Source organism: Gadus morhua, chromosome 4 (assembly GCF_902167405.1).
Source record: "Gadus morhua chromosome 4, gadMor3.0, whole genome shotgun sequence".
Lineage (NCBI taxonomy): Eukaryota > Metazoa > Chordata > Actinopteri > Gadiformes > Gadidae > Gadus > Gadus morhua.
Genome location: NC_044051.1, coordinates 32316641 through 32332597, shown reverse-complemented (window position 1 = coordinate 32332597; position 15957 = coordinate 32316641). Strand labels below are relative to the sequence as shown.

General features: G+C 44.1%; 2 protein-coding genes across 2 annotated transcripts in view; one reads left to right on the top strand and one right to left on the bottom strand.

The window, feature by feature from the left end:
- Positions 1 to 2891: 2891 nt before the first annotated feature.
- On the top strand, positions 2892 to 9584 carry gca (grancalcin). Its single transcript, XM_030353988.1, has 8 exons — positions 2892 to 3076; positions 3658 to 3867; positions 4688 to 4757; positions 5539 to 5582; positions 6302 to 6449; positions 6906 to 7019; positions 9059 to 9117; positions 9437 to 9584. Exons 1-8 carry the CDS (start codon positions 3053 to 3055, stop codon positions 9461 to 9463), a joined length of 696 nt encoding a protein of 231 aa, XP_030209848.1. The 5' UTR covers positions 2892 to 3052; the 3' UTR covers positions 9464 to 9584.
- Positions 9585 to 10423: 839 nt separating this feature from the next.
- The window catches only part of LOC115541987 (potassium voltage-gated channel subfamily H member 7), a 47129-nt gene continuing 41595 nt past the window's right edge, over positions 10424 to 15957 (bottom strand). The window contains exon 14 of the mRNA XM_030353987.1: positions 10424 to 14076. Coding sequence (XP_030209847.1) covers positions 13714 to 14076 — 363 coding nt within the window. The 3' untranslated portion in view covers positions 10424 to 13713. The remainder of the gene's footprint in view (positions 14077 to 15957) is intronic.

The following is a 15957-nucleotide window of genomic DNA, read 5'->3' as shown; positions in this document are numbered from 1 at the left end:
GTCTTGTTTGAAGAGCCAGATTCACGGGGTGGCTTCATTTTAGTGTGTGACACTAACCCCCGATTAAAATCACTGAGATGTGCTGGATTGGCCACTTCGTGTGCACATCTTTTGTGTGTTTGTTTGTGTGTGTGTGTGTGTATTTTTGTGCGTGTATGTGTGTGTGTGTGTGAGAGAGAGAGAGAGAGAGAGAGAGAGAGAGAGAGAGAGAGAGAGAGAGAGAGAGAGAGAGAGAGAGAGAGAGAGAGAGGGGAGAGTGAGGGAGAGAGAGAGAGGAGACAGACAGAGAGAGAGAGAGAGGGAGGGAGAGAGAGAGAGAGATAGAGAGAGAGACCAGGCTCCATTTTCATCTGGATGGATGGTTATTTAAATCAATCAATGTAATTCATCATTTTAACTTCAATGTGGCATAGTTCCATCTTTATACAGCGATTATGGAAAAGTAGGCAGATGCACACACAGTATACACACATCCCTTCAGTATTGGTTGCGTATTGATGTTATTAAATATAAGTTATTATATAATATAATGATTATGTATTATAGATTTCATATATCTTTATTACTTTAGTGCTAAATGCAATGGGGATGTCAAACTATCAATGGCATGTAGGAACAAAGTAATCAGGCATAAGTTGCTCAGAACAATGTATCAAGAAACACTCAGTGTTTATTCATGGCCATGACAGAGATAATTCTGGAAATGGGAGGGGAAATGGATTTCTTGGCTCGGAGATTTGAATAGATTCAGTATTCAGCTGAGAGAGGGCGCCTGAGACGGAGACGGACACGGAGACAGCCAGGATTCCAGCAAGGAGGACAAGAAAAATGTTGTGTTGGGAACGTTTTTTATCTGTTACTTATTCAATCTCTTATTCCAACACTGTGTAGCAATGTCCAACACTAAACGACACCTTGGTGACTCTTACTGGGCTTCTCTAGACAGGGTGGTGTTGCTGAAAGACTGGTTTATTGTAAGGTTTGCAGACAATGATACATGACGCTGGTGTTGTCTTACAGGAAATCTCTCTCTGAATGTGTTTAGAGATGGCTGGCTTAACTTGTGGATATTGCTCAATATATAACCATGCCCGTAGCCAGCTATGAGCTCACCCAATTTTTTGTGACCTTATAGAGGAATAAAATTGGGGACTAAATAGTAAAACATGTATAAGGGAATTAGCAGTTGAACATTTCTCAGAGCTTAGTGCGTGCCTAATTCAGTTTGGTGGTTTGTGTCCGCTGTGTGTCACATCTGGTGACACACAGCGGACCCCCCACCCCGCACCAGGCACTACACTTTTCAAACCCTGGCTAGGTCCCAGTGTACAACAGTTTTGCATCCTCACCAAGCCCTAGATTCCAATCTGTGTGTCTCAGACCGGGTGAGGTTGTCTAAACTGGCCATCATCCACACACACTCCACACTCGGATAGAATAACAACGTGGCCTTCGCATGAGGCTCCTGTCTGTTGACGCGTCAACGTGCAGAACTTCACCTTTAAAGCTGTGAAATAAGCGAGTCCTTTTTCCATCACTGCCGATCGGAGCTGGGGGCGATAAATCGCCGTGACAACGACAGTCCTTAATTCTAGGAATGCACGCTGATTGCGACATGCCCCAAATAATGCAGGCAGATGTGAGTGGGTGTTGGCAGATTTTTCGTCCCATAGGAAAGGGGCTGTTCAGAAATGGGAAAGTTGGGTCTTCCTGAATAACATGCTGGAGCCCAGGACAAAAATGAATCACTACACACCCAAACATCGTGTTTCCTTAGTAAAACAGAAAGGCCTGGACGGGATGGGAGGGAAAGGAATAGGAGACGAAAACAGAGCATTGAGTAAAAAGACTAAAAGGAAAACAATCTCTTGAGGGTGGAAAGACGGACAGAGAGGAAGACAGAGGTTAAGTAAACAGAAGGGGAGATGGGGAAAGAAGAGAAGAAGGAATGAGATCAAGTTTAATAAAATATAAAGTCTGTGGGGGGTATGCCCTGTTACGGCCGGCCTAGGGGGACCAGCTTGTAACGTGGACTTTGTCCCCTCCCTACTCCGAATCCCTCAACTTCAGCCATCCAAACAGGGTTTGAACGCCGAAAGATTTTACCTTTAACTGAACTAACTTACCAAAGACAAAAACTCATATGCACAAAAACATCTCAAACTACAACCAAACAATGGTTGGGTGAGCCAGCTACCAAGGAGTGGTCCACGTTACATTTTTAAACCAGGCTGCCTATCAGTTGGGATCACACCCACACATTAAGCATGCCCACCACTTAAGTTACCATCATCATCAACTCAAACAAAAAGGCTAGCATGCAAGGAAACATGATCACAGGCAGGGGCACAAACACAAACACATAACTTTCAATTATGAAAAAGGGTCATAACACGCCCGCTCCTTAAGAAACAACCCAAATGTGCTAAAATAAATACATTTGAAATGTGAAGCAAGATTCAAACGTTTGATCCCACGCGAAAGAAAAACCTCAAACCCAGGTAATAAAGAAGGATAAATAATGCCAACACTTCCACCTAGCGGTAATTTGAAGCCATCACAACGGTCAATATTTCCTACTTTGTTCAAGCAAAACAAATTACATCCCATGAGATTGTTTTGTGTTTCTTTCTGTTATCGGTAATAATAGGCTAGTCCTCAAACACATACAGTCTTTGTCTTCAAAAAACGAAACTTTATTAGGTTTCTGTCCTACCCACATATATATATAATCCAGAAACAGATATAAATAACTAAATATATTTATATATATATTTATTTTAATATATATAATAGGATGTTATGTTACACTGCATGACTCGTGGTCATGGTTTGTTCCATAGGTATGCGCATTCCCCGTCACACAAAAGACCGTCCGACGCACTTCCGTCAACTGACGACACCGGAAATGACGTTCAGAGACCGTCTATTACAGGAAGTGGCCGCGGTATCGTCTCTATAGGTGTGTGTACTCTGCTCCAAACAAACTTTCATCGATCCAACAGTGCTTTACGACACTCCTCTTCACGACTACTTGTCACATTCGGCGGAAATGGCTTATCCAGGCTACGGTGGGGTGAGTACACGGAGCGGATTGTGTTATTAATCGACTTGTTTCGTCGTGGTTGTAGATGTTGTAGTTACATAACCCAGGCAGGGTGGGAGATGCGGTGCTCCTCCGAAAGCATTCCGGGAAGGGGCGGGTCACCCGGGGGTCGCCGAGAGTTCCGCTTTTCCGTGTCGGACTGTGTTGCTTATTGTTTTAAACATTGAATGAGAATGTGAAGTCGAATGTGTAAATATACAGTAGACTACTTGAAGCTGGACTCGGGGTCTCATAAGTTTGGGGCTATTGCATGGTTTCGAAGCTTAATTTGAATTTGCTGTCTATCCTTTGTCCCCCCCCCCTCCCCTTCATACCAACACACACACAGTTTCTCTTTCTCTTAACTTATTAACTTCATAGTAGGGGTTGTAAAGGTCGGTAGGAAAAGGTTTCTCTCTTTATTGGGTTGCTGAAAGCCAGAGTACGACAGTTCATGAAGAAATCTCAAACGTAGATCAAATGTCAAACCCAGCTGTGGAGCCATTGGTTCTGCACAATATGAGGAACTAATCTTTCCTTCCTCTTTCTCTTTCTCTTTCTCTCTCTCTCAGTATGGTGCACCGATGCCAGGGATGCCCCACCAGGGCATGCCCCACCACCAGGGTCACCCTATGGCCGGGCACCCCATGGGCCAGATGGGGGGCCAACCCCAGGGGGCATACGCTCAGTACGGCGCTCAGTACCAGGGCGCCGCCTACGGAGCCCCCCCTCCTGCCACCAACGACCCCATGTATGGATACTTCACCGCCATCGCTGGCCAGGTCGGTATCTGTCTGCGCTTTGGCCCAGGGCCAAAAATGAATCAGAGTGCATCATGGGAGTTTTGTCGTTGTTGGTGTTACTTCACCATATTGAGAGGACTCAAGAGAGTTGTAGTACTGTTCCGAAATCAGCATAAATATACCATAACCTAGTTTGATCAAAACATTTTTTTTTGCCACGAGTCACATGAGAAACGCATTGGCAGCTTGTCTTCAAGTGTAAGGATTTTCTTCCTTACCAAATGGTCCAATCCGTGCGCCATTGGCTGGGGGCCAATGGCGGACGGAAAGGCAGATCCCTGGCTGTTTTTTATTTAGTTTTGTGTACTTCCTCAAAGTCCAAAACACCACCGACGGACATGCATAGCCAGGAGTGGACATTAACTCCACCCACTCTATCGGTGTGAAGGAACAGAAGGAAATCAAAAGACCAAAAAGGGATTTGAGGTAGCGGTGGATTTCCTGGAACATAATTTTGTGAATTCTCTTCCTCTGTTGTCCATCATGTTGATTTCCTGGATCTAGGTGCTAATGCAAACGGTATCACGTTCTCGAGTCAGGATGTGAAACCTTTCATGCCCCACGTACGTTATCAGTAGCTTACAACAAATGGAACGTTTCAAAAAGACCTCTTCCTGTAGTTGGTGGTGAACCTCAGAACTGAAAGCTTTTGAGTTTATTGCTTTGGGTAAAATTGTCTATTAAATGACTAGATAGCAAATAATACTTTGTTGTAGAAAATTAACTTTGGTTTAGAAACTAGAGTTTGCTTGTGTTATTGTGGGGCTCTATATGGCTCACAGACCTCTTATCTGCACAGGATGGAGAGATCGACGCAGACGAGCTCCAGCGCTGTTTGACACAGTCTGGGATCAGCGGGACCTACACCCGTAAGTCCTCTGCTACTACTAGACTGTGCTGCTACACTTAGCTACTGCTGCTAATGTTTGCTAGTGTTGATTAGTGCTTCTACTTTTGACTAGTGTTGGCTAGTGCCATATCTTTTGGCTGATGTTATCTACTGCAAGCTAGTGATGCTACTGTCAGTGCGTCTGGCTTTGCACCAGTGTGTCATCTGTTGTTGTCAGTTATTGCTTCTACTGTTCCACTGTTTGCCTGTGTCAATTAGTCCTTCTACTGTTTGCTAATGTTAGCTAGTGCTTCTACTGTTCTCTAAAGTAATCTACTGTTGCTACAGTTAGCTCCTGTAAGCTAGTTACTCACCAGTTGGCTAAGGCTTCCCCTGCTTGTGCTTCTCCTGCTACCTAGGGATTATACTGTTGGCTAGTTCTGTTGCTGTTAGGGCTGTTATTGTTGGCTAATGCTGCTACTCTTAAGGGCTTCTCAGACAATAATGGCTATAAGGGCTTTTTGATAACATTACTTTACTGCTTTTTTCTGATGGTAGTACCAGACACAGCAACCATAATGTGACTAAAGATACTGCTAGTACTGCTCACATTGCTGCTACTTATGTTACCACTATTTTCCCTACTTTTAAGGACAATTGTTACTCAATATATTAAACACTGTTCATTAATCCTCATGCGGCAGTCCGGCTCAATGGGAAGGGAAAACTTGATGGAACAAGTGCCTTGTCCTTGTGTTGTGTCGTCCTGTGCTGTTGGTAACACGCCCCTTCCTCTCCCCTCACCCTAACTATCATTACAGCGTTCAGCTTGGAGACGTGCAAGATCATGATCGCAATGTTGGACGTATCCTTTGATAGCCACGTGTCGCAGCATGCAGGGTTCCAGCTGTTTCATGGTGTGTGAGGATACGCCGGTATCAGCCAATAGGAGGGTTCTTTGAGTGAACCACCTGTATTCAGCTGGGATTAATCCATGTGTAGGTCAGAATCCATGTGTAGGTTTATTGCCAAATACATTTACACATATTAGGAATTTGTCATTGTATTCGTTGCGCACGATCTTAACAAACAATAAACAGTAAACAATAGACAATAATGCAAGTATTGAATAATGAGTACTGAAAAAGATAAGAGTAAATAAAAAATAAATAAATAGAGATACTCTATATACACGCACCGTAATAAGATAGGTGTTGTTTTGCCAATGCTTTATCGTTATCTGTTGTGTATGTGAGGATTGAGATATCTCTTCAGAATTCCACTGGGGAGGGGCAGGATAGTGTAGTGGGGAGGGTGTTGGACTCCCAGCCAAATGATACTGGGGTCAATCCTCGAATGCCAACAACCTACCTGTAGGCATCTTCCAGGCTGTGTCTGAATTCACGGTGATGCTCTTGTTGGAAGTGTACTAAAACAAATTATTTTAATTTATTGGTTGTGGCTCACTAGAGCTTTTACCACAAAGCACAACGACAAGGATTTATGAACAATCAACATCAAAAGGCTAAAACAATAAGCAGCCACTGAAGTTCGGAGGCCCTTTCCCTTAACCCGACCCCCCAGCGAGACCACACGGGCAAGATGGGCTTCAACGAGTTCAAGGACCTGTTCACCGCGCTGAACGGCTGGAAGCAGAACTTCATGATGTTCGACCGGGACCGCAGCGGCACCGTGGAGCCCCAGGAGATGTCCCAGGCCGTCAGCGCCATGGGTGAGGCCCGCCGCAGCCAGTTTGAACCGGATGCGTTCCCTTTAGTTTTTTTGTAGTTATTGGGGTGATCACTATTTCAAAAAAAACTATTGACCATATATTTAAACAGTCTTTTAGTGTCCTGTATTATTGTTATTCTAATGTATATATTTGTTTTAAGCCTCTTATTACGTAGGCCTTCTTTCTAGCCATACTGATATACTAAAGATATACATTTATATATCCCTCTCTCTCGCAATATCTGTCACTCTATCTCTTTTGGTCTCTCTCCGTCTGTCTTTCTGTCCGTCTCTTTCCCCATTTATTTAATTTATTCCTTTCTCGTTTTTCTTTCTTTCTAGAATGTTCCTTATTCTCTCCGTCTGTCTCTCTCTTTGTGTGTGTGTGTGTGTGTGTGTGTGTGTGTGTGTGTGTGTGTGTGTTGTTTAATGTAGAGGTGTGTTTGTGCTCCCCCAGGCTACAGGGTGAGCCCGCAGGCCCTGAACGTCATCATCAGGCGCTACAGTAAAAATGGGCGAGTCTACTTTGACGACTACGTGGCGTGCTGTGTCAAGCTCAGGACGCTCACAGGTAACCCCGCCCAGCCCCGTTGCTTCATGGGAGACCGCTGCTCCGCCCAGAAACTGAATTATATCTCGTTGTGGAATGCTATGAATCAGTGTTGTTTTTGGCAGGCATTTTAGATTTAGTTTTAGTCTTAGTCTTTTTGACAAAATGCTTCTTAGTTTTAGTCCCATTTTAGTCATTTCTATCTTTGAAAGTTTTAGTCTAGTTTTAGTCTGACGAAAACTCAGAAGGTTTTAGTCTAGTTTTAGTCCGACGAAAACTCCAAAGGTTTTAGTCTAGTTTTAGTCCGACGAAAACTCAAAAGGTTTTAGTCAAAAATCAAATATACATAAGATGCGTGTATTTATTTAATAGGCCAATACATTTATCATAATGAAGCACACTGAGACTGATCTAACTTTCAAAAGGTGAGTTTTTTTTTCCCTCGACAGCATGATTCTGTAGACATGAATCATGCTGAGACCAGCGGGTGTCGGATAATTTCTGCAGGCGTTTTTTGTTGCGATTGTTTGCATCAAGCACCTTGGCGCTTCGGTGAGGCTGTGATGAAGTTCACTATTCATTGGACCGTGTCTAGACAGTAACGAACATCCGTGACCATAGTTAATCGCGTTTGTAGTCTACACTCAGACGTGAACTCATTATTGCATGCGGGTGTCTTCATTCAAAAAAAAATTAAAACATTCGGGAGTATGCAATAATACAAATTATTCTAAAGAGGTCTAGACTCCGTGCGCAGCCCCGCCTTCCCAAGTGAACCAAGAAAACCCGCGCCGGGTTGACCCCCTCGGTTTTATACAGGAAACTTGAGAGAAAAAGGTGAAATCACCGGACATGCCAAGCTGCGACCGAATCGGCGTGGCAGCGAATAAAGACCTATAGCCTACATCATCCTGCCCAACACTATGGGCAGGATCTAGACCAAGCTCCCCTAATCGAGTCAACAATAGCCGTGTGTCAATGCCTAGCCTCTTCGTTTGAATGATAATGAATGCATTTTTAATGTCTACAAATATTCTAGACTAGAGAGTGCGCGCCAATCAATGAAACCTTATGCAGAATCAGATAAAGTCTTTGCTGCGCAAAGCATGTTTCAGAAATCAGCACCTAGTTGTCACACAAGCTATTTTTGATTTTTGTAATATGGATGGGGGGGAAATGCCGTGAAAAGATTTACGCACAGTGCATTCAGCATTACGACCGATACATATGTCGGCTTAGGCCTAATCAATTGTGTTTTAATATCTTTAGCATTCAAATTATTGCAGTCTATTATTTTCATTGGCTACTCTGCTGTTGGCCTTGATGGGGAGATATTTTGACCCCATTTTCCTGCGACATTCCTGCGTCTCCCTCAGTACGGAGCCCATGTAGTGTATGAGTGTGTGTGTGCCGTGTGCGTGCAGGCGCAGCTGCGCGCGAGCGAGGCTTTTAGTGTGTGATGGGGGCGTGACTGTTAGGACAAGCAGCTGGCTCCATTTCTGATGTCTGAGCTGTTGATTGACATTGCACGCATATTATAGTTGGCGGGGAAAAAAGCATGTTTTGAAACTTTGTTCGTCCACTCACTAACAATTTAGTCTCGTCTAGTTCTCGTCTGACGAAAATGTCTACATTTTTCATCACATTTTAGTCTTTATATGGCCTTGGTGACGTTCGTCTTAGTCTCATTTTCGTCATGGAAAAAAGGGGTCTGACGACGTCATTTTCGTTTTCGTCTTGCCTGACGAAAACAACACTGCTATGAATAAAAAGATATTTATGCTTTATATATTTTATATTATTTTTTTTGGAAAGGTTCACAGGTTTATTTGTGCTACTGCAACATCCATACATATTTTCTATTTGTGTTTATTTAACCTTCATTGAATGTTTTATTGATGGATCAGAATGTACAGAAGGGTTTCATTCCCAACCTGGTTCTGTCGGGCGTCTGTTGAACAGTACTGTACAGTCTGTTCCTGGCCTCTGATTGGTTGGCTTCATGGGAGTTTTCAGAGATTTCAGATTCTGGCCTTGTGCTTTTTCGTGTATCCGTGCAGACGTCTTCAGACGCAGGGACACCATGCAGCAGGGAGCTGTCAGCTTCCAGTATGATGACGTGAGAGCTTTTATACATTTGTTTCTATGCACTTTCTGTCTTTCATCAAAACACCTTTACATAAAAACCTATGTATGTGCTGTAACACAAGAATTTCTCCTACGCAGGAGTAATCAAGTTATCTATCTCTCATCTATATAGCAAAATACTTTACTTCATGAATGTGAGTCAGCCTGCACTGTAGTGAAGGGAATAACAATTATTACAGATGGAATTGAACTTGGATACAATATGCAATAACTAAATAGAGAAATTGTATATACTGTATGTGGTGGTCAAAGTGAAAACCCCCTCTCATTATTCTCCTCTTCCCTCTCAGTTCATCCTCTGCACCATGTCCATCTAAACTCCACCACGGACACCGCTTTGGCCACGGCAACCAACAAGACCCCCAAGTGGTATTCCACTTTAATTTCCCAGGAAATTCAAAAAGGAGAGCCATCAACGGTGGTAACAAGCAAAGAGGAGCCACATGGGGAAAGTACACGCATTCAGCACGTTAGCTTAGTTAGCCCGCTTATGTTTGTTTTATGTGCCATGACACGCCACTCAAAAAGGGTGCGTGTCCGACGAAAGAAAAGCAAAAACGCCGCCAGGAGATGGACGGAGTGGAGTGACGTCTTATTGGAAAGTTAAACACAAAAGAGTGTAGTATGTGCCTAGCTACAGGGCTATACATAGGAGAACCAATCATTTCTCGGCCAGGTTAACGATATTGGTGTCCCCTTTTTTTACGGTCAAATGTTGTGATTGGTCGGTTACTTGGCCAATGAGGACTTTGAATGTTTTTGTGATTTGGCACACACTCCCTTATTCTCGGAAACAGAACTCCGGAAGAAATGCTAGTGCTAAAGTGAGTGTATTTACTTGTGTGAATTATTATTTAGAATTAATACTGATCGTTGAGATACCTATGTGCCATTATAATCTTTGAATGTATGGTAATATTTTAGTGATAACAAAAAAGAAAAAAGCGTGTTTATAAAAAACCAATCACTGAACTAATGTATTGAAATATATTTTTTGTTTTTTGGATTACTACATTATTTTTCACATGCATTAACTATGGGTTTGGTATATTAGCGTCACTTTTTAGTTAGCCAAAGTAAGAATACTGAAAGGAACATGTCTGTGTACGCACACGGTTTTGTTTTGGAGATGAACTTTCGGGAAAAATATATACTGCTTAAATTGAAATGTATGGTTTATGTTGTCAGGCCAGTAAATGTTTGACGGCATTCATCCTAAACTGTGCACTTGATGTCAAAGGGTCATATTTTGTTATTTACAATAAACACATTTTTTATTCAGTAAGCATTCAGTTTATTAATTTATACAATTGCGCAAATGTTTCACTCTATGTACATCATATATTTAGTTTCATTAAATATATAGTCAAGAACAGAAACATTCAAATCAGCTGTGTTGCATTGTATAAAATACAGTGGCAAACATTTAAAAAAATGCATAAAAACAATTGTGAAACAGCACTAGATTTAAAAAGTGACATGTTATATCCAGTACAACAAGTTTTCTAATCTCTGTGCAAAAGTTTGCAAATCCCGTGAAAATTCGGCAGACTAACTTGTTTAGAGGCAATTCTACGCTGTCTAGTTAAGGTCTAAGCAAAACTTGTTTGTGTAGGAAAGGAAGAGTAGTCTTAAAAACCTTGGACTCAGTATTTAGTCATTTGGTAAAGCTTTCTAGAATGTCAGGGAAGATCTGTCTGGTTGATTTGTTAGAATTTATTTTGAAATTAAAGTTAATTGCAATGCTATTATGTACTATTATGAAACTGCTCATTTTTTCTGTCATTGATTAGTTGGGCTCAAACGGGAAGACCTGACCTAGGCTACGTCTTTCAATCAATAACCCAACCAATCAAAGCAAATCTCATGATACTGCACAACTTAATAGCCAATCAGGGGGCTGTGTTTTCTCAAGATTCGATTTTACTATTTTGGATTCAGTTTAAAAGTGAGAATCAACGCCTGACCCTCTATCAGAAAGTACATTTAAATATGGTAATGTTATCATGCAATACCCTGGTTAAAGTGGGTATACTTAGTTATATTTAACTTGCTACATTTTGAGAACGTGTGCAACACTGCATCGCTTAACGCTGACACACATAGAGCTAGCATCAGGGGCGGTTCCTAGTTTAACCAAAATACATAGAAAAATAATGGGAAATTAAATATTCTATTTTAGAAAAATATTTCAACCATTATTTTTTTTAATCTCTCGAAGGATGGGTGGTAGTGGTGGCTTTATGTACCAAAAAAACACATCACGCTGATACATAAACAGTTAGTGTTGGTCCAGTGCAGTTGTCATGCAGGTACGAGGCCTCGTTTGACTTATGTCGGTATGTCATCAAACTATATGGAATAATTAGCTTTTTCCCCCTTCAACGTCATGCAGTTCACCCATAATATATGCTTCAAATGGATCGATACATTTACATGTCGAGAGTAGAAAAGCGCTTTGTGTTGCTGCGTGGGGTGTGCTAGCCTACTGTATGTGGAGTGTATGTGGAGAAGGCTAGCGCAGGCTAGGCTAATAAGGCTGAGCAACTCTTGCTCAACAATCCAGAACATCGCCTTGTCATTGTTTTGTTTTTCTCCCCCCCCGGACGCCAGCACAGTTATTACCTTTCTCTTGGCCACTTTGACTACCTTTTTTTCTTTAACAAAAAACAATGGTTTCTTTTCCAAGAAGAAGAAATGGAAGACGTTCAAAGCATGCACGCAACAAGGGACCGGAGCGGAATATAAAACGACTGTTCTAGAACATTCCCCCAGCAGTGAATCGCTCCAAATCGTATCCGCCGTGTTGAAACTTCATGTCCAGTATTACTGAAAAACCGTGTGGCCATGCTTACATAAAGTAGTTGATACAATGCAGTTGGTTACATGGTCGTTACATTGTTGGTTTCATCGGCTTTTTCCGATATCTACGCTAAACACACGACTACTTCAAGCATGGATGATTTAAAAAATAAATAAATAACGGAGCACGATTGGTTGAAGCTCGTGAAAATGTATTAATCTGAAATCTTGCGGACTCTCCTTCACCTCACGTTATTATTCAATCGAATGTTCACCATGTTCACCTCCAAAAACATACTATGTTGGGAGGAGTTCATTTTAAAGGATCATTATTGCTTCAAGTGACTCAAGTCTTGTGTTTTTTGGGCGATGGGGCACCCATATGACCTCTAAACATGGATGGGGTTTTCTCGCTAAAATTATGAGCGGCTTGCTTTAAAGGGACCCTATGTTCCCACCAGGTGTGAGGTTGCTTAGCCGTTAACATCCACGTCTTAACGGACCCGCACATCTACCGAACAAATGCCAATAGACGCCAATGGCGGTCGTCTGATTTTCTTTTGTTAATGTTGACTTTCGGTTACATCTGGGCGGGCACTCCCACCTGTGATGTCACTACAGGGTCGATTTTGAAATAGTGGGAAATATGGCTAATCTGCATTGTAAAGTATTGCAAAGTACATTGCAAATCCCTTTTTAAATAGTTGGATTTGTGTGTGTTTCACACACATTACATGATTCAACTTCTTCCTTTGTAACTCAACTGTGCAGCAGCTGTTACTCTCTATTCATATAGATTGTTTTTTAAATTGGAAGAGAAAGAGATAAAATAACATTAATTTGTGTCCGCTACCTCAGTCACAGGACTACCGCATGCCTCAGACTGCGAGGGATTGTGGCGGGAGTTGCCGTGGAGGTGAAACATGCCATGACAATGACAAAAGAGTGAAATAAATAAATAAATACATGAAAAAAATCAAACATGCATATCTCTTTCAGAAAGAGCACGTTGCTGGCAGTGTTCCATTCAAAATATGTACACGGTAAGCGATTTCATTACACACGGGTCAATATATAGCGTGTGTAAATACCTCTGTATAAACGGGCTTTCTACATCTAGAGTTAAGTACATGGAAGGGCTGGAGGGCCGGTGTTCTGAAAAGGGAATGGAAGAAAGTTTACATTGGATTTTTTTTTCTTCTCCATTGCATAATCAGTCTCTCTAAGACCCCTGAGTCAAACTTAAGAGGAACATCACCTCTTCTCGCCAAGTGATCGAAGTCAACGTCTTAAGTTGTGCGCAAATGCCTGCGGCCACACTCAAATGTGTCAAACGCTCGTAAACGAAACGAATCCGAAACGAAGAGAAACCTTCTGATGCCTTTTTGCGTCGTGTCTTGTGTCGTTTGCGATCCGTTTTATCGGACGTGTTGCCGCGACTTTTTGCCGTAAATGCATGTGTTGATTATACTGGCCATTTTCGGAGAGAAAAAAATAAATAAATGATCGAATCAAACTTTTTAACGCCTTCTGGAATATATCCTGTAACCGTTAAAACAAACATCGGAAAAAAAGAAAATAAAAAGACGACATTTTATATTTCGGCAACTCTACGTTCTATCGTGGGAACCGTTCTATGGTGGGCGGAGTTCTGCTCCTTGACCAATGGGTGTGACCGCCGCGTCAGGGTCGCAGGAAGGTCGTGAGGAGGAGGACGTGGGCTCCGGGGAGGGGGGAGGGGTTCAGAGATTGGGGAGGAGGGGGGCTACTTCCCTGGGATCCCAGGGTCGGATGCTGGCCTGTGAAGTCCCAACATCTCCGTGCTACTGGGCTGCACGTCGGGCAGCGAGGCCTGCCTATCGGCGGCCCCTCTGGGCCTGGGGTGGGGCGGCGGTGGCGTTGGGGGTAGGGTGGGGTCGTGGGGGTGAGGGGGGTGCAGCTCTTTTGAGTCCCCGCTGCCCTGGCTGAGCTCTGCCTCCTCAAGCTCCGCCTCCAAGTCCGCCTCCTGTCCGGTCCGGCCTGGCTCCTGGTCGTCGTGGGGGGGGAGGGGCGGGGCGTCCACCTCACCGAGGACCGGGGGGGATTCTTTGGGTTGGTTTTCTGCTCTCTCCCCTGCCGCCTCGGAGCTCTGAGAGAGAGAGAGAGAGAGAGAGAGAGAGAGAGAGAGAGAGAGAGAGAGAGAGAGAGAGAGAGAGAGAGAGAGAGAGAGAGAGAGAGTTGTGAGCCCTTTATATCTTATATGTATTTTCATCTCATCTCATCTCATCATCACCCCCTTATCCGGGGTCGGGTCGCGGGGGGAGCAGCTCAAGCAGGGGGCCCTAGACTTCCCTTTCCCGGGCCACATTGACCAGCTCTGACGGGGGTTCCCGAAGCGTTCCCAGGCCAGTGTTGAGACATAATCTCTCCACCTAGTCCTGGGTCTTCCCCGAGGTCTCCTCCCCACTGGACGTGCCTGAAACACCTCCCAAGGAAGGCGCCCAGTGGGCATCCTTACCAGATGCCCGAACCACCTCAGCTGACTCCTTTCTAAGTAAAGGAGCAGCGGCTCTAATCCGAGTTCCTCACGGATGGCTGAGCTTCTCACCCTATCCCTAAGGGAGACGCCAGCCACCCTTCTGAGAAAACTCATCTCGGCCGCTTGTATCGCGATCTCATCCTTTCGGTCATCACCCAACCCTCATGACCATAGGTGAGGATAGGAACGAAGATCGACCGATAGATCGAGAGCTTTGCCTTGCGGCTCAGCTCTCTTTTCATAACAAGGGTGCGGAAAGCGAACGCAATACCGCCCCCGCTGCTCCGATTCTCCGGCCAATCTCACGCTCCATCGTACCCTCACTCGCGAACAAGACCCTGAGGTACTTGAACACCTTCACTTGGGATAAGGACTCATTTCCTACCCGGAGTAAGCAATCCTTCGGTTTCCTGCTAAGAGTCATGGCCTCAGATTTAGCAGTGCTGATCCTCATCCCAGCCGCTTCACACTCGGCCGCCAGCCGATCCAGTGAGTGCTGAAGGTCACAGGCCGATGATCCGATGAGGACCACATCATCTGCAAAAAGCAGTGACGAGATCCTCAGACCACCGAACTGCAACCCCTCCCCACCACGACTACGCCTCGATATCCTGTCCATGTATATCACAAACAGGATTGGTGACAAGGCGCAGCCCTGGCGGAGACCAGCACCCACTGAGAACGAAACTGACTGGCTGCCGAGGACGCGAAAACAGCTCTCGCTTTGGGAGTACAGAGATTGGATGGCCCTGAGGAGAGACCCCCTTACCCCATACTCCCACAGCACCTCCCAAAGTTTCTCCCGGGGGACCCGGTCATACGCCTTCTCTAGATCCACAAGACACATGTAGACCGGACGGGCATACTCCCAGGCCCCCTCCAGGATCCTTTCGAGAGTGAAGAGCTGGTCCGTAGTTCCACGTCCGGGGCGAAAACCGCATTGTTCCTCTTCAATCTGAGGTTCGACAATTGGCCGAACCCTCCTTTCCAGCAGCTTGGAGTAGACTTTACCAGGGAAGCTGAGAAGTGTGATACCCCGGTAATTGGCACACACTCTCTGGTCCCCCTTTTTGAACAGGGGAACCACCACCCCGGTTTGCCACTCCTTTGGCACTGTACCCGACTCCCACGCAATGTTGAATAGGCGTGTCAACCATGACAGCCCCTCAACACCAAGAGCCTTTAGCATTTCTGGCTGGATCTCATCAATCCCTGGGGCTTTGCCACTGCGGAGATGTTTGACTACCTCAGTGACCTCCACCAGGGAAATTGAAGACAAAACACCATCAACCTCGAGATCTGCCTCCATCATAGAGGGCGTGTTATTCGGATTCAGGAGCTCCTCAAAATGTTCCTTCCAACGTATATGTATTTTATAAACCCTTAAAGGATGTTCTGCTATTGGCTTCTGCTTATACAACAGTTATTGTCAGTGGTTAAATATGAGTTGTTTTATATCTTGCTTTTCTATAGTTTATATATATTCTTTTA

What these genes read in the sequence shown, in the direction of transcription:
- gca (XM_030353988.1), top strand. Translation starts at nt 3,053, where the DNA reads ATGGCTTATCCAGGCTACGGTGGG. An exon ending in CTTATCCAGGCTACGGTGGG is followed by an intron (nt 3,077 to 3,657) that starts GTGAGTACACGG and finishes TCTCTCTCTCAG; the next exon opens with TATGGTGCACCGATGCCAGG. An exon ending in GATCAGCGGGACCTACACCC is followed by an intron (nt 4,758 to 5,538) that starts GTAAGTCCTCTG and finishes CTATCATTACAG; the next exon opens with CGTTCAGCTTGGAGACGTGC.